Source organism: Bison bison, unplaced genomic scaffold (assembly GCF_000754665.1).
Source record: "Bison bison bison isolate TAMUID 2011002044 unplaced genomic scaffold, Bison_UMD1.0 scf7180017864482, whole genome shotgun sequence".
NCBI lineage: Eukaryota > Metazoa > Chordata > Mammalia > Artiodactyla > Bovidae > Bison > Bison bison.
In genome coordinates, this window is record NW_011495042.1 from 5,737,886 (window position 1) to 5,762,776 (window position 24,891).

General features: G+C 47.7%; 1 protein-coding gene across 1 annotated transcript in view; it reads right to left on the reverse strand.

The window, feature by feature from the left end:
• The window catches only part of NR2C2 (nuclear receptor subfamily 2, group C, member 2), a 37,046-nt gene extending 13,495 nt beyond the window's left edge, over nt 1-23,551 (reverse strand). The window contains exons 1-3 of the mRNA XM_010862481.1: nt 22,894-23,551; nt 7,893-8,093; nt 1,572-1,674 (exon numbers count right to left, since the gene is read on the reverse strand). Coding sequence (XP_010860783.1) covers nt 1,572-1,674; nt 7,893-8,093; nt 22,894-23,244 — 655 coding nt within the window. The 5' untranslated portion in view covers nt 23,245-23,551. The remainder of the gene's footprint in view (nt 1-1,571; nt 1,675-7,892; nt 8,094-22,893) is intronic.
• Nucleotides 23,552-24,891: the final 1,340 nt, after the last annotated feature.

Here is a 24,891-nt window from a genome sequence, read left to right on the forward strand (position 1 = left end):
TGTGACCAGAGGACGCAGTGTGGGGCCTGTGACCGCATGGCCCAGGAAGGCCACCACGCCTGCAGCTCACGGTGGTTCCATCCTCGAGGTACACGTCCCAAGCACAAATCTTTATCCTAGGCTTATTAACTCTGGGGTCTCTGAACTCTAAAGAGTCCCATCGGTTTACCTTTCGTCACAATCCCGGTGGGGACTGACTCGAGCATGCTCTCCTGTAACCCAGGGTCACAACTGCACTGCAGGGTCAGAGTTCACGGGGTCACCATGGAAGCAGCTGCAGCGCAGCCCACTGCCCTGAGCCCCGACGTGTGGGGCCCTTCTCCAGCTGTGCACCTGGGGGCCCCAACTGTGGGGCTCTGAGCACAGTGGTGCTGAAGTGACTCTGCACACATCTTTCTTCTTTCCCTGCAGTGGATTTCCTCGGGCTCTCGAGGCCGTAGAGGGACCTCTCATGTCTAGACAAAGGCACTGCAAGCCTGTGTTGAGCTTTAAGCCCAGAAAGGGGAGCTGAGCAGATTCTGTGGCCTCTGGTACACTCAAGCTTCATTCATCTGCTCAAATCTTTACAGGTCTCTCCTTGTTGAGCAAGAAGATGGGGATTCAGAGACACAGGGGTCAGACAGGCCTGTCACGAAGCAACTAGAAAAGAGCACATCCAGTGCCCAGAGGCCTGAACACAAGGGCAACGAGGACAAAGGCTGGGCAGGGGAGGGAGAGCGCTGCGGCAGAGCGGGCAGGGCTGGGGCTTCCTTCCTGACCAGGGCTCGTCCTCCTCTTCAGAGGCCTAGCTCACCTGTGTTTTTTTTTCAAACCGGGACCACCAAGTACCCAAAGCTGCTATGAATGCAGTGACCACAGAGCACAAGTCAGTGTCCCCGGCATCATTACTGTTGACAGCTCCTGCTGGGGCCAGGCCTCTTCTGAGGTCCCTCGTCCCCTCCCGACCGTGGAGGCCCAGGAGTGTGTCCCCAGAGACACAGGGGCTGTGCGTGTTACGCTCCCCGGGCTGGGCCGCCAGCTGGAGCAGCCTTCTCTTTATCCGACAGCACACGCTCAACCACTGAGGTCCCGACTGGGACTCCAGCCACAAGGGCACGTTCCCTCCTGTTTATCACCCTGGGTTATAGGGAGGGCGCGAGAGACGAGCTGCAGTGTGGACCGGGGCGGGACGGGCAGCAGACGTCCTGTGGAAGAGCAAAGCGCTGCGCAAATGCTGACTACGCTCACGACTGATTACGTGTTTTTTTTGGCCATAAGGGTATGTGGGATCTTAGTTCTCTACCAGAGATCAAACCCAGTGGAAGCATGTTTTTAATCACTGGACCATGAGGGAAGTCTTGATTACCTTCTTACTAGTACAAAAATAATCACAGTCAACCATGATTTACAAATCACAGACAGTTTCCTGACTTTTCCTTTTGATTCCTATAATCTGACAACCTGATCTGCTTATGGACATCATCATCCCAATAAAGAAAAGTACAGTCACATTCTGACCCCCCACCCCGCTGCCCGGACCTGGTCTGTGATGCCGGCCCCTGAGGTGCACCCGCGTGACCACCGCTGCTTACCTGAGGCTTTGTCGCCGCACACCACACAGTACTCCACCACCTGGGGCCGCTGGACTTCGGTCTTCCCCAGCAAACGCTCCACAGAAGCAGAGTCCGTGACGATCTAAGAATAAACAGGAAATAAGATGATGAAGACACAGAAGAGCTGTACAGAAAAGATTTTCATGACCCAGATAACCACCATGGTGTGATCACTCACCTAGAGCCAGACATCTGGAATGCGAAGTCAAGTGGGCCTTAGGAAGCATCACTACGAACAAAGCTAGTGGAGGTGATGGAATTCCAGTTGAGCTATTTCAAATCCTTTAGATGATGCTGTGAAAGTGCTGCACTCAATATGCCAGCAAATTTGGAAAACTCAGCAGTGGCCACAGGACTGGAAAAGGTCAGTTTGCATTCCAATCCCAAAGAAAGGCAATGCCAAAGAATGCTCAAACTACCGCACAATTGCACTCATCTCACACGCTAGTAAAGTAATGCTCAAAATTCTCCAAGCCAGGCTTCAGTAACATGTGAACCATGAACTTCCAGATGTTCAAGCTGGTTTTAGAAAAGGCAGAGAAACCAGAGATCAAGTTGCCAACATCCGTTGGATCACTAAAAAAGCAAGCGAGTTCCGGAAAAACATCTACTTATGCTGTATTGACTATGCCAAAGCCTTTGACTGTGTGGATGACAACAAACTATGGAAAATTCTTAAAGAAATGCGAATACCAGACCACCGGACCTGCCTCCTGAGAAATCTGTATGTAGGTCAAGAAGCAACAATTTAAACTGGACATGTAACAACAGACTGGTTCCAACTCGGGAAAGGAGTATGTCAAGGCTGTATATTGTCAAACTATGGAAAATTCTTAAAGAAATGCGAATACCAGACCACCGGACCTGCCTCCTGAGAAATCTGTATGTAGGTCAAGAAGCAACAATTTAAACTGGACATGTAACAACAGACTGGTTCCAACTCGGGAAAGGAGTATGTCAAGGCTGTATATTGTCAAACTATGGAAAATTCTTAAAGAAATGCGAATACCAGACCACCGGACCTGCCTCCTGAGAAATCTGTATGTAGGTCAAGAAGCAACAATTTAAACTGGACATGTAACAACAGACTGGTTCCAACTCGGGAAAGGAGTATGTCAAGGCTGTATATTGTCAAACTATGGAAAATTCTTAAAGAAATGCGAATACCAGACCACCGGACCTGCCTCCTGAGAAATCTGTATGTAGGTCAAGAAGCAACAATTTAAACTGGACATGTAACAACAGACTGGTTCCAACTCGGGAAAGGAGTATGTCAAGGCTGTATATTGTCATCCTGCTTACAGAGTAAGTACATCATGAGAAATGCTGGGCTGGGTGAAGCACAAGCTGGAATCAAGACTTCTAGAAGAAATATCAATAACCTCAGATATGCACATGACACTACCCTTATGGCAGAAAGTGAAGAGGAACTAAAGAACCTCTTGATGAAGGTGAAAGAGGAGAGTGAAAAAGCTGGCTTAAAGCTCAACATTCAGAAAACTAAGATCATGGCATCTGGTCCCATCACTTTATGGCAAATAGATGGGGAAACAGTGGAAAAAGTTGATAGACTTTCTTTTCTTGAGCTCCAAGATCACTGCAGATGGTGACTGCAGCCATGAAATTAAAAGACGCTTACTCCTTGGAAGGAAAGTTATGACCAGCCTAGACGGCATATTTGGAGAAGGCAATGGCACCCCACTCCAGTACTCTTGCCTGGAAAATCCCACGGACGGAGGAGCCTGGTAGGCGGCAGTCCATGGGGTTGCAGAGAGTCGGACACGACTGAAGTGATTTAGCAGCAGCAGCAGACAGCGTATTAAAAAGTAGAGACATCACTTTGCTGACAAAGGTCTACCTAGTCAAAGCTATGGTTTTTCCAGTAGTCATGTATGGATGTGAGAGTTGGACTATAAAGAAAGCTGAGTACCAAAGAACTGAGATGCTTTTGAACTGTGATGTTGGAGAAGACTTGAGAGTCCCTTGGACTGCAAGGAGATCCAACCAGTCAATCCTAAAGAAAATCAGTCCTGAATATTCACTGGAAGGACTGATGCTGAAGCTGAAACTCCAATACTCTGACCACCTGATGTGAAGAACTAACTCACTGGAAAAGACCCTGATGTTGGGAAGGATTGAAGGCAGGAGGAGAAGGGGGCGACAGAGGATGAGATGGTTGGATGGCAGCACTGACTCAATGGACATGAGTCTGAGTAAGCTCTGGGAGTTGGTGATGAACAGGGAGGCCTGGCGTGCTGCAGTCCATGGTGTCGCAGAGTTGGACACGACTGAGCGACTAAACTGAACTGAAGATGATGAAAAACCAGAACAAGAAGCCAAGTCAGGATCAACTGAATTCCTAATCTTGGGTTTCTAAGAACAACTCTGGGCAGAACTGGGGAAACCCCACCTGACAGCCTCCTCTGCCAGCGGGAATGGGGGCCAGGCCTCTGGGTCACACCCTTCGGCAGTGGTGGGGGTCGGGTGGGCTGCCCAGGGTGTGATGTTACTTCTCAATGACCCACCCTCCAATCTGCTACCACCACCGAGACCCGGGGCCGTGGGGGAGTCCCGTGCAGATGCTCCAACCATGAGGATACTCAAAGTCTCTGGCTGCTTCTCTACACTCGTGAAACAGCTTGGAAGTTCAGACTAGTACATTTAGCAGAAAAATAATTAAGCCTTACTGATTAAACAACTAGCTCTCTCGTGAGGCTCTGGAAGTGGAGGGACTAGGACAGGGAGCCTCTGAAACCTATTTCTCCTGCCTTTGTAGGAGACTTTCTACACGACCCACCGTGCTCTCCATTTACAAGAGTAATGTGACTGAAAAAGGCGCATGAAAAAGTGAACAACAGCTGCTATGAAATAATGTGGGTCACAGCCTAGCCGAGGCCAAGGGGCTTGTGTAACTCAATGAAGCTATGAGCCACGCCACGCAGGTTCACCCAAGATAGACGGGTCATAGTGGAGACAAAACGTGGTCCACCGGAGGAGGGAATGGCAAACCACCCCAGGATTTTTGCTGCGCGAGCTCCACGAACATGAACAGTGTGAAAAGGCAAAAAGATATGACACTGGAAGATCAGCCCCAGGTCAGAAAGTGTCCAGCATGCTACTGGGTAAGAGTGGAGGGCAAGTCCTAACAGCTCCAGAAAGAACGAAGTGGCTGGGCCACAGTGGAAACAACGCCCAACCGTGCATGTGTCTGGTGGTAAAAGTCAAGTCTGATGCTATAAAAGGAACGTTAGGTCTATGAATCAAGGTAAACTGGATGTGGCCAAGCAGGAGATGGCAAGAGGAAACATTGACATCTTAGGAATCAGTCAACTAAAATGGATGGGAATGGGTGAATTTAAATCAGATTACCATTGTATCTACTACTGTTGGCAAGACTCTGTTAGAAGAAATGGAGTAGCCATCATAGTCAACAAGAGTCTGAAATGCAGTACTTGGATGCAATCTCAAAAATAACAGAAAGATCTCAGTTCGTTTCCAAGGCAAACCATTCAACATCACAGCAATCCAAGTCTATGCCCCAACCACTGATGCCGAAGAAGCTGAAGTTGACCTGTTCCATAAAGACCTTCTAGAACAAACACCAAAAAGAGGTGTCCTTTTCATCATAGGGGACTGGAATGGAAAAGAAGGAAGTCAAGAGATACCTGGAGTAACAGGCAAGGTTGGCCTTGGAGTATAGAATCAAACAGGGCAAAGGCTAACAGAGTTTTTCCAAGAGAAGACACTGGTCACAGCAAACACCCTCTTCCAACAGCACATAAGAGATAACTACACAGAGACCTCACCAAGTGGTCAATACCAGAATCTGACTGAAATTCTTTGCAGCCAAAGATGGAGAAGCTCTACACAGTCAGCAAAAACAAGACCTGGAGCTGACTGTTGCTCAGATCACGAACTCCTTATTGCAAAATTCAGGCTTTAATTGAAGAAAGTAGGGGAAACCACTAGGCCATTCAGATATGACTTAAATCAAATCCCTTATGATTATACAGTGGAAGTAATGACTGACCGGTTCAAAATTGGGAAAGAAGTACAGCAAGCCTGTATATTATCACCCTGCTTATTTAACTTATATGCAGAGTACATCATGTGAAAGGCTGGGCTGGATAAATCACAAGCTGGAATCAAGATTGCCAGGAGAAATAACAACCTCAGATATGCAGGTGATACCACCCTAATGGCAGAAAGTGAAGAGGAACTTAAGAGCCCCGTGATGAAGGTGAAAGAACAGAGTGAAAAAGCTGGCTTAAAACTCAATATTCAAAAAACTAATATCATGACATCAGGTCCCATCATTTCATGGCAAATAGAAAGGGGAAAAGTGGAAACAGCGATAGATTTTATTTTCTTGGGCTACAAAAATCACTGCAGACAGTGACTGCAACCACTAAATTAAAGGACGCTTTCTCCTTGGAAGGAAAGGCATGACGAACCGAGACAGTGTGTTAAAAAGCAAAGACCTCACTTTGCAGACAAAGGTCTCCACAGTCAAAGCTATGGTTTTTCCAGTAGTAACGTACAGGTATTAGAGTTGGACCATAGAGAAGGCTGAGTGCCAAGCAATCGATGCTTTCAAATTGTGGTGTTGGAGAAGACTCTTGAGAGTCCCTTTGACAGGAAGGAGATCAAACTAATCCATCCTAAAGGAAATCAATCAACTCTGAATATTCACGGGAAGGATAGTTGCTGAAGGTCCAACACTCAGGCCGCCTGATGTGAAGCTGACTCACTGGAAAAGACCCTGATGCTGGGAATGACTGAAGGCAAGAGCAGCAGCGGGCAGCAGACAATGAGATGGCTGGATAGCATCACGGACTCAATGGGCATGAATTTAAGCGAATTTCAGGAGACGGCGAAGGGCAGGGAAGCCTGGCATGCTGCAGTCCATGGGGTCGCAGAGTGGGACACCACCACCGCCACCACCAATAAGCCTTACAGTCATTTAAGTGCAGTGACTGTATACAGAAAGCATTACGTGGAATGACCTCTTGTAAGAGATGCGAAAGATCACAGCCATCCTCTCACGAGCGAGGAGTCTGAGCAAGCAGGGAGGAATTCGGATTTCAGGTGATCAGAGTGGAAGCTGGGAAGGGAAGGATGAGTAAGTCCATCATGCAGTGTCTCAGAAGCACAGCTCTGAAAGCTATGCACACTGGTGTTCTGAACACAGCTGAGCAGAAGGAAAGAAACCCTTTCCTTCCTGAATTCTCTCCACAGCGGAATGCCCTTGCAAAACACATGGATGCTTAGCGGCTTTGCTCACAGTGCTCAAAAGGCTGAAGCGACCCCAGTACCCATCAACAGATGAATGATAACCCACGCGTGGTCCATCCACAGAGCAGACTATCATTCAGCTTTAAAAGGAGGGAATCCTGAGACATGTGACCACACAGATGAACCTTGAGGATACTGGGCTCAGTGAAATTAGCCAGTCACAGAAGGACAAGTATTACAGGAGTCTCCTCATGTGAGTTCCCTAGAGTCATCAGACCCACAGAAAGGAGCGGAGTGGTGGCCAGGGGCTGGGGAGAGGTGGGGACAGGTGTTTAATGGCCATAGAGCTTCAGTCGGGGAGGATGGGGCGTTCTGTGGATGGACCAGAGGGGGGGAGGGTTGCAAAACAACGCCAATACACTGAACTGGACACTTGAAACTGACTGAGGTGGTGAAGTCCACGTCACCACAAGCTTCTTTTTAATTAGAAAGCAGAGCTAAACACGACGGTGGACTGCACGCGCTCTGTGCTTGGCCAGTGCGGGACACCGGCCTGAGCCCTACTCCTCCAGGCCTGGACATTCAGCGCATCCCAGTAAGCCTGCTCTTCTGCCAGCTCCTGCTCTTCCCTTCCCTGCACCTGCACGGACCCCACCTCGCCCATCAGAGGGAGAAGCAGGGCAGGAACAGAGGCCAGAGCTGAGGGGCCACAGGCTGAAGCCCACAGGACCAAGGACAGAACAGAGGGCTGGCCAGGCCGGGTCAGATCAGACCCAGCCGGCCCTCACCTGGCTGTGGTCAGCTGTGGTGAGACAGTCGTCCAGGGGGCCACACCACCTGCTCAGTCGGCCTCCTATCTCCACCCTCCCTGAGCACTGCAGTAGCTGCCGTCTGGGCCTTGCCCCTCACTTGCTGCTTTTCACTTGAACCAAGGCAGCAACCTGCCATGGCTGCAGGTCCTCAAAGGACCTTCAGGGACGGATGTGGCCTCCAGAGTAGAGGTGAGAGTCCAGAACAAGCGTGGCAGGAGAAACGCTGAGATAAACACCTGTCAGCGGGTCTTACTTGGATCCTGCCGGGGACGAGGTTGTCCGAGGTGGTGAATATGAGCTGCTTGGCACTGGAGGTCTCCGGGGAAGCCAGGATCACCTTCCCAGTTCCAGCTCCATCGGGGCTGGTCAGGATGAACTGCTGCTTGGGGGATCCGGAGGCGTCCACCGCGGTGACGATCTGGATCTTCTGCCCCGTCTGCTGGTCGGTCACGATCTACAAGACACAACGCGGAGGGGCTCTCACAGAGAGCGTGCAACTGCCAGCGCCGGCCTGGGGGTGGCTGGGCCAGGACGGCCTCACCAGGGCCGGAGAGGGGGCAACAAGGAGCCTTTCAGAGTCCACTTCTCACAGAGCTGTGTCACTGCAGGGTGATACCATCCCTACTACTCTTACAGTCACAATGCTCTGCAGAAGGAGGGGACGGGAAACTGCACCAAGGCGCCGCAAAGGTGCAGACTCCAGGGGCGAGGCCCGTCCTGGGGGCGTGGCCCGCGGCTGGTGACTGCTCCGCCGCACACGTGGGTGAGAGCAGTTCCGGGCCTAGACCCCCACGGTTCTCACCACAAGGAGAATAAACATTCGTGTTTCCTTTTCCTTTTCTCTGTATCTGCATGAGTTGGTGAATATTAACTAAACGTACTGTGGCAATCACTTTACAATGTGATGGTACAATCTAAGTTACTGTGGTTTACACTCAGAACAGTGCTGCATATCAACTAAGTTTCAATTAAACTGGACCGAGAAAGGCCCCTTCTGTTATGAATGAAATGGAGACAATAATAAACAGTAGACGGTATCTTAACTTACATATAGAGAGAGAATGTGCTTAAGGAGGTCCATCCATCCATCCGTGCGTGGCTCCATGTACATATGGATGTGTGTACCTCCTTGTTCCAGGCAAACTGAGAAATGTGAACAACTCTAACTTTTATTTTTTGGCCACGTTGCCTGGAACTTAGTTCCCTGACCAGGGATGGAACCCAGGCACCCTGCACTGGAAGCATGGAACCCAAACCACTGGATGAGCAGGGAATGACCTCTCCTGAGTTTCTGAACCCAAGCTGACAAAGGCTGCTTTAAAGAAGGGTGGCGTCTGAAGGGCAGGCCCTGTAAATGCCCGCCTTGGAGTGACGCGCAGGGGGCTCCTTGCTGACAGCCCAGCCTCCCCCCGTCCTGACTCTGAGGTCCTCAAGCACAGACATGACACCTGGCTTGGGCTGCACCCGCAGGGTCGGCACCGGAGAGAGGCCGTGAACGAGACCACGGCAGCCCTGGGGGTAGTGAGCGCCGACTCCGACAAGCCCTGAGCCTGGCTCTCCGGGGACACCCACCGCTCAGGAGGCCCCTGCAAGAGGGGGTCTCTTCCCTGCGTCCCTGCCCCAGTGCACCAGTCATGACTAATCAGCTGCTGTGGGAAGAGCAACTTCTCTGCCTCCCGCTCGTGATGTTCACGGAAGTTGTTCCAGCCCATTCCTGCCTCTCTTCCAGGCCAGGCACCAGCCCGGAGCACTGCCCGCTCTCTCCCCGAGGACCCAGCAGGCCTTCCCGGCAGACGGGACTCCTGGGGTGCTCGCGCTGGGCCCTGGGCCGGGCAGATGTGTGGTGTCTCTGGGGGACCCCAGCGCCCTGGGGCACATCTACAGACGGACCTGTGCCCCCTCCTGACAGAAATGCCTCGGGACACGGCATCCCCAGCAAACGCACAGAGTCCTACCCAACGGCTCTGCCAATGTCCAGTACAGGAGACAAGACAACGCTGGTAGGTGCCCAAGAAAATGACACAAGCAAGGAAGTCAGTTGCTTAACACGTGCTCACTGGGCAGCTGCTTGCTGATGAGCGCTGCTCCCGGTACTGAGGATGCAGACGTGAACCCGGTGGGGAGCCCACCTGCCAGAGGACAGACCGGCCGTGCAGCCATCGCACAGTCAGCGCCAGCGCCACGGAGGATGCCAAACAGCAGGGGAACGAAGAGAGCCCGACACGGGCAGGGCGTGGGGCAGCCTGAGGAGGAGAGACTGCTCTGAGGGAGTGACGCTGAGGCAAGAGAGGGGGCCATGCAGAGCTGCTACAGCGCGGGCCAGAGGCCCTGCACACTGTCACTCCCGCCGAGGGGCCAAAGGCCCACCACGCTAGAAGCAGGGCCCTCAGCGGGAAGGACAGGAAGGACCTTTCGCCGTTACCAGCTGCGGTGTGCCGGGCCCCTTGAGCAGTCCAACTGGAGACAGAGAACTGGACCGGGTGAGAAAACATGTCCCGGCGGCCAAGGGAGGGCCTCCTGCCTACTTCGTGAGGAGGGGAGCTAAATGGCCTTCGAAAGGCCCTCCCCTAGCCTGGAGATCTGGGAGTCAGAGGTCTGACCTCCTCTTCACACCTGTCAGCTCTCACTTTCTTCCTGAAGTGTTCTGGAACCTCACAGTGACCATGAGGTGGGGAGACCTTGCTAACACACATGGGCAGGCAGACTCCGTAATGAGACTGAGGAGACAGCAAACTGAGGGGACGTATCCAAAGATTAAATCTCCTCAGAGGAGAAAGGTGTGCCAGGGAGAATCATGTCCCCTCAGAACGAAGTCTCAGCCCTGGCCCCCAGGACTCACACAGCTGACCTAACTTGGGGCAGCCCCTGCGGATGTCGTTGGCTCGAGTGGCAGCGCACTGTGCTGCCCTTTAAAAGGCGCCCACGTGACAACAAAGGCAGAGGCGGCAGTGACTCGGCTGCAAGCAGAGATGCTCCCCTGGAACCGTAAGACAGAGCCCGGCCCTGCCGACACCAGGATTCCGGGTTTCTGGCCCCCAGAAGAGGAACACACTTCTGTTGTTTTAAGCAGCTCAGTTTGTGGTAATCTGTTGCGGCAGCCCCAGGAAACACACACAAGACGCAAGCTTTAATTTCTTTACTTGGAACAAATGTGCAGACTCCCAACCTGCAAACGCTAACAAACTGCGGGCGAGGCAGGGAGCGGTGGGGGAGCACTGAAGAAGGGACACTGTTCTGACTCTTAAGGCTAAGGCCTTCCGCAGCCTGCTTCCTATCAGTGCGGCTTTAATGCTGGTTCTGAAAAGCGCTTTTGTTCTGACGTGACTGATACACTGCTTCCCTGCTGGCTCAGCTGGTGGAGAATCGCCTGCAGTGTGGGAGACCTGGGTTCTTACCCCTGGTTGGGAAGATCCCCTGGAGAAGGGAAAGGCCACCCACTTCAGTGTTCTGGCCTGGAGAATTCCAAGGGCTGTACAGTCCATGCACTGATACACTAGAGAAGAACGTGTGTCTAATGTGAATCGTGAGCGTGTCTGTAACACTCTTTTCAGTGAGAAACACCAGGTGAACACAAAGAAGGCCTCCGGTGAAGCGAGTGGTGCGGGAGAAGCCGGCACAGGGGCCCCCGGGACGTGGTCCCTGCACCCTCTACAAGCGAGCTCCAGTCTCCTTCAAGTGAAGGCCGCGTGCACTGGGTTGCGTGCACTCCTGTGGACACACGTAGCATGGCAGTTTACACTGAACCCATGCCCGTTTTTAGTGTCAGCAACAGCTCCTGAGCATCGAGCCATAACGCCATCTCTCCCCGCTAGCCCTGTGTGGCTTTCGCCGCTCACTCTGCACAGGGTGGGCACTGCTGGGGATGTGCAGCCCTGTCAGAGCAGTGCCGACTGCGCTCTACCAGCCCAAGGCCCCCGGTTCTAATCCAAAAGGCCCTTAGCGATGGCCTCACATGCTGCCATTCTCGTCTATTCACCCTCTCTGTTCCAGCCAGGCTGGGCCCATCGTTTCTACTGGAAAAAAGAGCTTGCAAAGGGACGGCTTGAAGGCAAAAAGCCAGTCATGACCTAACTTCCGTTTCAATTCTCCAACTTTTACATTAAAAAAAAAAAACAAAAAAAAAACTAAACTCCAATTGACAACATTTAAAAGTGGGGTATTTCCCACAGAAGTCCTGTTTACTGCTCTTCAGGCTTCCCTGATGGCTTGGGGTAAAGAATCCACCTGCAATGCAGGAGCTGGGGGCTCAACCCCTGGATTGGGAAGACCCCCTGCAGGAGGAAATGGCAACCCACTCCAGTATTCTTGCCTGGAGAATCCTGTGGACAGAGGAGCCTGGCGGGCTATACAGTCCACGGGGTCACAAAGAGTCAGACACAAATGACCACCCATGCGCACGCACACACACAGAGTTCTTTTTAACAAACGAGCAGCTCTGGCCATCCTGGGCCCACGTCCCCCCCGGTGCCAGCGGGGTGGGTGTGGCTGCCCCTTTAGCTGGTTTCCCCAACCCCTGCCCCGCCTCCTCCTCCACTGCTGCTTGGGCCTGGGAACACCTGAGTCTGTGATTCTGAGATGGCGCTTGGAGCTGCAGCCACGACTGGAATGCCTGCCCACTGCCTTCCAGCCGCGTCAGCGTGGAGCAGCCCTCGCGCTTTCTGAGCCTGCTTACAGCTCTATAAAAAGGATCTCCAGGGAAGTGAAACAACACACGTCAAAGTGCTTGGCACACAGCCTGGAACATAACAGGACCGAGATGAAAGTACTTCCCTTCTCTCAGTTCTCTCACTTCTCCCCCTCACTTGGGAAGCCTTGTCTCAGCCATTTCATCAATTCTCCCCCACTGAGTAAATCAGGACTTTCTTTTGCGGCTCACTCACGCGTGTCAGGCCCTAGGCTCACTTCAGTTCAGTCGCTCGGGTGTGTCTCTTTGTGACCCCATGGACTGTAGCACGCCAGGCCTCCCTGTCCACCACCATCTCCCGGAGCTTGCTCAAACCCACGTCCATCGAGCCATCCAACCATCTCATCCTCTGTCGCCCCCTTCTCCTCCCGCCTTCAATCTTTCCCAGCATCAGGGTCTTTTCCAATGAGTCAGTTCTTCGCATCAGGTGGCCAAAGTATTGGAATTTCAGCATCAGCATCAGTCTTCCAATGAATATTTAGAGCTGATTTCCTTTAGAATGGACTGGTTGGATCTCGTTGCTGTCCAAGGGACTCTCTCAAGAGTGTTCTCCAACAGCACAATTCAAAAGCATCAATTCTTCAGCACTCAGCTTTCTTTATGGTCCAACTCTCACATCCATACATGACTCCTGGAAAAACCACAGCCTTGACTAGACGGACCTTTGCTGGCACTAGGCTAGAGACAGGCATTATGGAGATGGTGCCTGCTTTCACCAAGCTTTTAGTTTAATGAGAAAGACTGGCAAAAAAACAAGTAAACAGACCAACCAGGAAATAATTTAAGTGTATGATACATGCTTTGAGGGGAAAGATCAGGCTGGGGTAAGAGAAAAATGCAGGCACTTTAGAAAGAGAGATGAGGAAATGCCTCTGTGATGAGGTGACGTTTTAAAGAAGATTCAAGGATAAGGAGAATGGTGGCAGGTACAGGTCTAGGGGAAAGTGTGATCTAAGCAACAGGACATGTTCCGATGAGGGACGTCCTGAGAGGAAGGGGCTCTGGGAACTGATGTCAGGCCCAAGGATCTAGAGGGGAGGGGGCTGGCCCTGTGGGGAGTGTGGGCCTCTAAGCACAGTGAGAGCCACTCAGGGGCTGTTCCCCAGAAGCAGGTCTTCCGGTTCCTTGTGCTATTGGAGACCTGCCCTATACTATTCTATATACACAGACATTCACACATGCATCCCAGACAGACACACAGGTCTTTATGTAATACATGCAAACTCTGTCATCGCTACAGGCCAGCACACGTTAGAGCACAACAAAGAACAGCAGCAAAGATAACGAAACTTAAAATGAAAACGGTAAAAAATGTTTAAACATTTTTTGAACTACACAAAAAAGTAAATGATTTTTTAAATAAATAACTCATATGAATAATTAGTGTTGCTCACAGGCGACAATGATAAAACATTGGCCCATTCTCCATTTGGCCCCACGAACGCCTCAATTCCTACAAGTTCAGGTGGGTAAAATACCTGACAAAGTTTTCTTTCTTAAATAAGATAAAATGTGTTTTCTAAATACACTCAAAGTTTTAAGTGAGGGAATGATGGGAAACAAAGACCTTCTTAGATGTTGGCTGGAAACTGGCAGCTGGGGGGCAGTTGGGGCGGCCCTGGGGAGAGCTGAGCGCGGAGGCGGGTGCAGGCGGGGGGGCGCCAGCGCGGAGGTGGCGCCAGAAACGGCCCTCCGGTCTCCAGCCTGAGCAGGCGGTGGACGGGCGAGAGGCGGCAGGCACTGAGAGTCTGCTTCTGGCCTGCCAAGTGTGAGATGCCCAGGTGAGGATGTCCAACCAACTACAGACAGGTGAGTCACGCTCAAAGTACACTTCCAGTTGCAACTTCCACACATAAAGGGCTGGGAAGTCATCATTCCGTCCTTAAAAAAAACTGAAAACCAAGGACTTTCCTTGAGGGCCCATCAGAGAGCTGACCGTGAGGCATACTGAGATCTGGAGAGAAGTGGATGCGTCAAGTCTAAGGTCTGCTTACGTGGGTCAGAAGCCAAGCGGGCAGGAAACCCAAGTGGTGATCACAGTGAGGCTGGAGACCTCGTGTACACTAGCACGGGGGTGAGAGACTCCGGGGGGTAAAGTCACAGAGGGTCCCGCATGCTCACGAGTTTCAGCTCCAGGAACCCACCTGGGTCTCCTGGTAAAGAAATGAGAATGATCCTCTCGTGACTCTGGCAGGGGAAGAGGGAAGAGTATTCTTGGTAACAACAAAACAAAACAAAAAACTCAACGTAACCAAGGTCTGTTCCCCAGGAGAGAAGACTTTACCAGAGACTTGTCTTATCCCACTGCGGAAAGGCCATTTCTTCAACTCCAGGTCCCTCTACCCTGCCTTTCTCATCTAAGTGGGGGCAGGGGAAATAAATAAATACTTGTGAAGGTCATAGCCCAAGGACAGAGGACCACGAAAATACTGAGATTTCGTCATAAGATTACAGACCTGGGCAGTGTATTAAAAAGCAGAGACATTACTTTGCCAACAAAGGTCCGTCTAGTCAAATCTATGGTTTTTCCAGTGGTCGGGTATGGATGTGAGAGCTGGACCGTAAGGAAGGCGGTTCAGTCGCTAAGTCACGTCCGACTCTTGTGACCCCATGGACTGCAGCCTGCCAAGTGCCTCTGTCCACGGGATTCTCCAGGGAAGAATACTGGAGTGGGCTGCCATTTCCTTCTCCAGGGGATCTTCTCAACCCAGGAATAGAAACCAAGACTCCTGCCTTGCAGGCAGGTTCTTTACTGACCAAGCTAAACTGATGCTTTTGAATTATGGCATTGGAGGAGACTCTTCAGAGTCCCTTGGACTGCAAGGAGACCCAACCAGTCCATCCTAAAGGAAATCAACTCTGAATAATTCACTGGAAGGACTGATGCTGAAGCTGAAGCTCCGATACTTTGGCCACCAGATTCGAAGAGCCAATTCATTAGAAAAGACCCTGATGCTGGGAAAGATCGAAGGTGGGAGGAGAAGGAGATGACAGAGGATGAGATGCTTGGATAGCATCACGACTCAATGGACATGAGTTTGAGCAAGCTCCAGGAATTGGTGATGGACAGGGAGGCCTGGCGTGCTGCAGTCCATGGAGTCGCAGAGAGTTGAACACGACTGAGCGACTGAACAGCAACCACCCTTCCCTTACACCTTACCAACTAGGCTACAGAATGGTAACAGCGGATTACGGCTGAGCTTCAAGATACAAACTCTCTGAGGAGGAATATCTAGGGCAGCTCAAAGTCAAGAGGACAGAAACAAAGGCATCTAGAGGAATCTGAAGTTTCAGCCACTTACAGCCACAGCAAACATTACACAGAGCGCAACCCCAGCCAGAACAACAACGCCTCATACAGAGGCTGATGCACTTCCGTTCCCGCTGTCTAACACAGCCAACATTGTCTGACATTTAGCAAAAAAAAAAAAAAAAATACACAGAATTTCAAAACATAAGAAAAATACAATCTGGGAAGACAAAACAAGCATCAGACCCAGACTCAGATGTGACACAAATGTTAGAACTTTCAGATAAGGAATTTAAAATAACTCATGATCAGTATCTAAGGATCTCTGAAGGAAAAAAAAAAATAGACAACATGTAAGAAGAAATGATAAATCTACAGAGATATGAAAATTCTCAGAAAACATAGCATGCTAGAAATCAAACACACTGCAGCAGAAATGAAGTATGCCTGGGCACAACCAAGGAAACCACTGGTGAGCTTGAAGACAGGCCTGAAGGAGCCCTCCACTGAAACGTGAAGGGGAAAGCACGAAGAAACCAACGCAGAATACACACGCGACACACAAAACCCAGAGCACAGGACCCAAGAACCACGGGACAGCTGCAGGAGAGAACAGATACATAACTAGAATACCAGAAGAAGTAGTATTCAAAGTAGTAATAGGTGAGAACTTCCCGTAGTTAATGACAAAATACCAAACCACAGATCCATGAAGCTTAGAGAACATCAAGCACAGTAAGAACTCAAAAACTACATTTAAGTATATCCTATTTATAAGACCAAAAAAGATAAAAAGTTAACTCTCCCTGTCAAAAACATGGGAAAAGATTTCTCTCCCACTCTCCCTTTGGGAGAAAAGTCCACCTCACCAATAAAGAAAAAAAAAATTTTAGAGCAGATTTGTCTTTAGAAACCATGCAAGACAGAAGATGATAGAGCAAAATAGTCCAAATGCTGTTGAAATGAACCACCAAACCAGAATTCTACATTTGACAAACATATCCTTCAACAGTGAAGGCGGCTCCATCAGTGAACGGATAAATCAATTATGGCACACGGTGGAGAGTTATGTAGCCCTAAGAAAGAATAACATACATGCCATAAGTGTGGGTAAACATTATGTAAGACACAAAAGAAGCCAGACACAAAAAAGGTCACATACTGTGTGACTCCATTTATAGTAAATATCCAGAACTGATAAATCCACAGAGATGGAGTTCAGATAACCACTAGGGACCAGGTGGAGGAGGCACAGGGAAAGCTGCACAGTGGGTAAGGGGAGTGAAGGAGTGAAAGAAATGTTTTGAAACTTGTCAGAGGAGGTGGCTGCACCATATTATGAATATGTTCAATGCCACTGAACTCGTTACTTTAAAATGCTTATTTTTATGTCATGTATTTCACAGAAAATCATAAAAAAAAAAAGACAACCCAACATCAAGAAAGTCAAAGTGAAATAAAGACTTTCTCAGACCAAAAAAGTGAAGTTGCTCAGTCGTAGCCGACTCTTTTCGACCCCGTGAACTGTAGCCCACCAGGCTCCTCTGTCCATGGGATTCTTCAGGCAAGAATACTGGAGTGGGTGGCCATTTCCTTCTCCAGGGGATCTTCCCAACCTAGGGATCGAACCCAGGTCTCCCGCATTGCAGGCAGACGCTTTAACCTCTGAGCCACCAGGGAAGCCGCTTTTCTCAGACAAAAACTACAAATTCATCACCAGCAGATATGCCTTGTAAGTAATGTCCCAAGGTTTTTTTCAGGCAGAAGGTAAATGGAACAGATCAGGAACTTGCATTTACATAAAGAATGGGAGAACACCAAAGAAGGAATTAATGAAGGCAAAACTAAATCTTCTTTTTCTTATTCTTAATTGATCTTAAAAAAAAAAAAAAACTGTTAAAATTAAGTAACAATGTACTGGGTGACTACAGCATGTGGGTAAGTGAAATGAATTACAGCAATATTACAAAAGATGGGAGGCAGGGGTTGGCAATACTGTGAAAAGGTTCCCATTATAGGTGAAACAGGGTGCTGTCAGTTGACGATAAATTTAGATTAGTTTAAAATGTGAATTGTAAACTTTAGGGCAACAACTAAAAACACTTGTGAAGAGGTACATGTGATACACTAAGAAAAGAGATAAAAGTGGATCAGATAAGTTGCTCAATCAAAACTAGAAAAGGCAGAAAAAGAAGCCTGGCATCATACCAGAAACAGTTACATACACGGTAATATTAGTTCAAATATATTGACAATCTGTTTTAAACGTGGGTGTTCTGTATACACCATCCAAAAGAGACTGTCATCTGGATAAAAAAAAAAAGACTCGACTATACATTGTTACAGAAAACCCTAAACGCAGACAGGTGAAAAGTGAAAAGTCAAAAGACAGCTAGAGTAACTACTTCAATGTGAAGACAAAGCAGACTTCAGAACAAGGAAAATTTTAGGCATAGAGAGGGGCTTCATATGATAAAATGGCTCAATCTCCCGCAAAGACGTAACAATCCTCTTAATGTGCACTCGCCTAGCAACAGAGCAGCAGAGCACACGAGGCAAAACGGGTACAACTGCCAGAAAGAGACGAAGCGGTCAACCGGCCATCTGGAGGTGTCGCTTCTCTGTCAGATATGCAGGCAGGAGATCAATCAGGATACAGCTGACCTGAGCAGCACTATCAATCACCCTGATGTAACTGACATTCATAAACTACTCCAGCTAGCAACAGCAGAACATACATTCTTCTGACGCCTGCATGAAACATTCACTCAGACAGACCACTTCTGGGCCATACAACACACACACACACACCACATTCTGGGCCATAAAACACACACACACACACACACACACCACACCACACACGCACACACACACACACTCCCTCTCAAAATATTTCACTGAGTATGTAAGGAAACAGGCGCTCTCACACCAGGCTGGCTGGAGTAAACTGGCAGAACCTCTTTGGAAGGCAGTTTGGCAACAACTGTCAAAATTACACGACACACTCTCACTACCAGCGACCCGGTTTTGAATAATTGATCCTACAGAAATACTCTCAGGTGAAAGGTTATTTATCACAACATTCATAAAATGAAATCTCAAAACCCTACTTAATAAAAAGAGGAGGCTCTATTTGTACCACTTTACTCCAAGAGTAAAGCGCAGAGCAGTGCGGACAGAGCGTGGCAGGCGTGTGAACTATGCTGTGCTGCTCACATGTGCACTCACGGGTGTCGGTGCAGGCCAACTCTGAAAAACTAAGCAATATGGCAACAGTGGCCATTCTTGGGAGAGACGTGGAGAGGGAGACTCGTCTTCTACTTTCTCTGGTATGACTCAGTTACGGTGTGTATCTATTATCCATTCAACACATACAAACAACTCCTATGAGAACCTGAGAGGAGCCACCAGAGTCAGCAGAGCAAGAGAGGAAGCACCAGAGGCTGCGGATGGAGAAAGGACAGACAGCAGGCACCGGCAGCTCAAGAACGACGCGCAGGAATACAGAGCTGATGGAAGAGACCGAGGGAAGGAAGCTGCAGGAGCCCGGGATGCACTCCCCTGGGGAATGTAATGCAGATTCCAAACTTCTAAAAAACAAGAGAAGTCTTTTCTAGTAACAGGTGAAACATCCAAAAAATAGAGGAGATAAAAAAGCACCATATCATATAAATGTATTTCATAAGCTTAAATTTAAACATTTCCTTCAGTCAAACAATAAGTACAATTATGCTCTACTGAAAACATAAATGTGAAATGGAGAGTGTGGAGGAATAGCTCAGGGACACCTTAAAATCCACAGGTGGAAAAGAAGCTTTAAGCCAAGATCCGCCCCAGAGAGAAGGAAGGCGGCGTCCAGTGAGCGTAGTGACCCCCAGCACGTCAACTTTGGTGAGTACTGTGCCAAGTGTTTCTCTTTTAATCTCCAGCATCACTGACTCGATGCACAGGAAACTGAGCAATCTCTAGAAGATAGGGAAGGGCAGGGAAGCCTGGTGTGCAGAGTCAGACGTGACTGAACAACAACAGATCACTTTAAAAGCTGGATTAAAAAATGACATTTGAACGTAATATGCGCATAATCTTGGAAGTAATAAAGAACAGAGCTTGAAAACCACTGGCCTAGAAAGACTGCATATGATGGAAACTCATGAAATTTCCCGAGAAGCTAGGTTTTGTGACTGGACTGCTCCAGTGAGGCCTCCTTCTCAGACAAGCCGCTGTTTTCCTCTTGCCGCCACCCTCTTCCCCCAACACTTTCTGCACGGGACTTCTGCATCCCCAAAACACCACAGCTCTCCACCCAGTCACAAGTCCGCCTCTCCCCACACCGGGAGCGTCGCTCTTCCCCACGTGGTCGCAAAGCCCTTCTGCAACCAGTGGGCTGACATGTAGCAGTGACACAGACCCACCGGCGGGGCAGCCCTCTGCTGGTCTGCACGACTGGATGTGCTGCTGGTCGTGTGCTGACTGGCACCTTGATTTTTGCTGTCATTATTAAAAACAGTAAAAAGAAATCCTAGGATGGGGGAAAAAACAACTATAGAGGACTTGGTTGAGAAAACTGATGAATTTTAGAATTTGGACTATGGATTAGATAATGGCTTGTTTCAATATTAAATTGCCTGATTTTGATCACTGTAGTGTAAATACATAGGAGAATGTCATTCTCCATAGCAAATGCAACAGAAGTATCCAGGGCAAAGCAGCGTGATGTCTCTATTTTTATTCTCAAATGATTCAGAAAAACATACATCATACATACATTCAGAATGTTACAGCAAAAACTGGTGAATCTGTATAAAGGGAATACAAGATTCCTATGTATTATTTTCCTTACGTCTGAACTTGTATGGAAATACAACATTAAAAAACTGTAACACAGATGCTAACCCTATTGCCGTCTACTCCCTATAGGCTACGGGCACTACCTCTTAGCCTGTTTACAGCGCCATCAAACAGGCACTGTCACTATCGCCACTTGACAGTTACGGATGTTAGAGAAGCTTCCCCGGGTCACACAACTGAGGAGACACAGGATTTACTCCTAAAGTCCGTTCCATTCAGAGCCAAAAGTTTCTAAATGTTGCACAGCTTGCCATCCTTACTGAATAATCTTCCCTCACAAACTTATCACAGAGCTACTATCTAGGTCAGAGCACTGATTACTCACTAAAACATCAGGAAATGAACTCTTTTCCCACAATGGGTTGGAGATCCAACGCTTAAGTCAGGGCTAGAAAGGAAAACTTCATAGACGACATCGGCGCCAACATCAAGAACTAGAAACCAACTTACGTTGGTTATGACCATAACTCTTCTTTAAAATACCAAACTTTCAAATACACTTCAGTTCAAGCAAAGTATATTCAATTTTATTGACAGTTCACAATGAAAAGATTTTCAGCTATACTTACTACACATAAAACTCATGTTAAGGGGTTATTTTCCCTAGAGAAACTGAAAGCACAACACCACAGATCCATTCTACAAGACTTGTGGCTCAAGAACCTGCATTCTAGCCAGGACAGTGGTGGAACCACGGACCAAGCGCCAGGGCATGGGAATACCCCTCTGGATGAACTGGGATGCCCGCACAGCCCCTAAGAAAACAAGGATTCTTCTTACACCAATACAGGGGGCTGTACACTCTCTCTCGAAATATACACTAGCTCCAAGACTAGCTGGAGTCTTCTGGGGGAGTGTTCTATGCTCTCACCTGCCCTTGGATGGCTGTGAAACCACAATGTAACAGCCATAGTTAAACATACAAAGTTAGTCCCTTTTCCAAACCTGGGAGAGTTATGTAGGCAGGATCCTAATACCTACTACATTAAACTATAAAGGACTCATTTTCAAGTCACAATCAGCAAATAAGAACAAAGTGAAAGAAAAAATAACTTAGCTACATAAAGTTTCTAATTCTGAAGAATAGTAAAACCTCATTGGACCAATAACTTCTGAATTTCCAAACACTCAGATATGTGTGTCCTACTTGGTGTGAAGTGAAAAAAATTACAAGTATATGAACTTCCGTTTTATGATTAACTTATGTAAAATAGGCATGATGGAAATATAATTTTTAACAACTCATTTCACTTTCCTTAATACAACTCTGTTATGCTTAGTTTTTAACAATCCATAAAATCACTTTTAAGAATGGGGAAACACTACAGAAACCATCTTCTTATTACAGCTTACTGCTCACTTTTACTTAGCTTAAAGTAAGCAAACTGAAAATGAAAGCGATCCTTAACTAATTCACTTGAATACCTGGCTGCCTGGTATTTTCTCAGACTTCTGTTACATATTTAGTGCTTTTTCTGCCATTCATTTCTGCTCACGTGCTTTGGTTTGGTCTTCTGATTCAGCCTTCTGAGGTAACTATGAATCTAATTTGAGTCATCAGCATTCCCCTTCTTCCTGCTTGCTGGTCATGATTTCAATACACATATCTTCTCTTCCTTCAGTGAGCCAGAGGCAGGCTCAGAGCCCTGGGGAAGGCTAACCTTCCCATAAGTGAATATGAAATAGTTAACAGGAACGATACTACTACTGCTAAGTCGCTTCAGTCGTGTCCGACTCTCTGCGACCCCATAGATGGCAGCCCACCAGGCTCCCCCATCCCTGGGATTCTCCAGGCAAGAACACTGGAGTGGGTTGCCATTTCCTTCTGCAATGCATGAAAGTGGAAAGTGAAAAGTGAAAGTGAAGTCGCTCAGTCGTGTCCGACTCTTCGAGACCGCATGGACTGCAGCCTTCCAGGCTCCTCCGTCCACGGGATTTTCCAGGCAAGACTGCTGGAGTGGGGTGCCAAATAGTTATTATAGATAACGAGGACACACTGAACATTATCATGTGCCAAGCGCCGCTTTAAGCATCTTACAAGCAATATCCACTGATTTTTCCTAATAACCTTATGAGGTAAGCAGTACTATTATGCACATTTTCTAAATGAAAAAACTGAGATGTTAGGAAAGCGATAAAGTGGAGCACTGGGATCTGACTTCAAGCGGGGTCCACGCTCTTAACTTCTAGTTTACTAGGACATGCTGCCTCTCAGTTCTGAAGTTCAAAAGTTATAAAACGGTACTTCATTCCAATAGTTTGAAGTGACACTTCAGACTTTTAGATTAAAAGTAAGTTAGTTTAGCAAATGTAAACTCTTTCTTCTTTTACATTTTAAAACATAAATGAGACTGCACTATACTGGATGCCTAAGAAGCACAGCTCCTTCCTGAGACCCTCAGGCAGCTCTGTTTTTGGAACGGATTCAGGGAGGGTGGGTGGCTGGACCCCAGGGGACTGGGGAGGTACCTGAATGCGCTGAGGTGAGGCTACCGCAGAATCAGTGGAGATTATCTGGATGCGCGGGGAGGGGCTGGTCATCCCTGGAGATTCCGGCCGAGAAGTCTGTGTACGTGGTACCTGTGGGCGAGAAGCGGGCTGGATCACAAGGGGGCTCAGAAAAGTTCCCAGTGGGCGTCTGAGGACCGCGCCCCTTGGTTTCACTGTGGCTCCGAGTGACAAAATGTGTAGTTCAGGATGACAAAGCATCAACGAGACGCTTCTCCAGAAGGATCCTGAAAACCAGCTCAAACAGCTGTTTCTAATGTTGAAAATGCAAGAAAAAATGAAAGGAATTTTCAGGTCTGCTCTGTGCAGCATCAATTAAATATAAAGCTACCAAAATAACTTCTTAGAAATCATCTTTGAACTTTTTTCCCCCACTGTCTACAAAGCCAGCTATAAAGCACTCCTGTGAGATGACAGTTTTCAGAAGAAACGCTCTCACAGTACTGCTGAGGATGGCAAACAGAACCAGAATTACACTGTAAACTACCATTATTAGTACTTGTCAAAGAGCCTGGCAACCTCCCACCCCACGGGGTGAAACTTGAAAAAGTTCATCAGTAACACAAGGTCAGTACCCATCAAAGTAAAGGTTCAAGGTTCAGAACAGTCACTTGGACACCTGAAGTGATCAGGTATTATTTTTCTTTGAATAAAAGTATGTTATGAACCAATATTTTTCAAACTTAAAAAAAAAGAAGAATAGGAGGAGGAGGAAGAAGAAAATACTTCTTGATTCATTCTATGAGGCCAATAATACCTAATACCAAAACCAGACAGATGATCACAAGAGAACTACAGACCCAGATCAATATTCCTTATGAATAAAGATGCAATCATCTGAAACAAAATCCAAACAAAATGAATCCAGAACCATATAAAGAACCATACACTATGACTAAGTGGGATTTATCCCAGGAATGCAAGGTTGCTTCAACATATGAATCAAACAATAAAATATACCTTAGAAGGGGACAAAAGTCAAATGATCATCTCAATGGACAGAAAAAGCATTTGACAAAATTCAATACTCTTTCATGATTACAAAAAAAAAAAACAACACCCTATTCAACAAACTAAGAAGTACTGATATGTCAACCTGTTAACAAGTCTTTATAAAATATAGCTAACATAATGCTTAATGATATAAGACTAAAACCCTTCTCCCAATGATCAGGAACAAGACAAGGAAGTCTACTTTCCCATGTCCACTTGACATCATACTGCAACTTCTAGACAAGGCAGTTAGAAAAGAAAAAGAAATAAAAGCAGCAAGATCTGGAAAGAGGGAAAACGATCCCTATTAGCAGATAATATGATCCTTTATACAGAAAATCCAGAAGACTCCACAGAAAAACTACTAGGTCTAATAAATGAGTTTCAAGGTCGCAGAATACAAAATCAACATATGAAAATCAGTTATTTTTCTATACGTTAGCAAAGAGCACTCAGAAAATTAAAGAAACAATCCCACTAACCATAACATCAAACACAAGAAAATACCTAGAAATAAGTTTAACAAACAAACTACAGCATTTGTATACTGAAAACTACAAAACACTGCTGAAAGACATTAAGATGTAAATAAACATAAAGACATCTGTGTTCATGGATCAGAAGACTTAATACTGGTAAAATGTCAATACTACCCAAATTGATCAATAGATTCAATATAGTTGCTATTCGAATTCTAGCTGCATGTACTGCGTAAATTGATAAATTCATCCTAAAATTCATGAAAATGCAAGGGAACCAGAATAGCCAAAACAATCTTGAAAGAGAACGAAGTTGGAGGACTGAACTTCCTGGTTTCAAAACTTACTTGTCTCTTGTGTCTCCTGCATTGGCAGGCCGGTTCTCTGCCACCTGGGAAGCCCCTATTAGAAAGCAATGGTAATGGGAACAGTGTGGCAATGGCATAAAAATAGACTAATAGAGCAATAAAACAGAACAAAGAGCGTA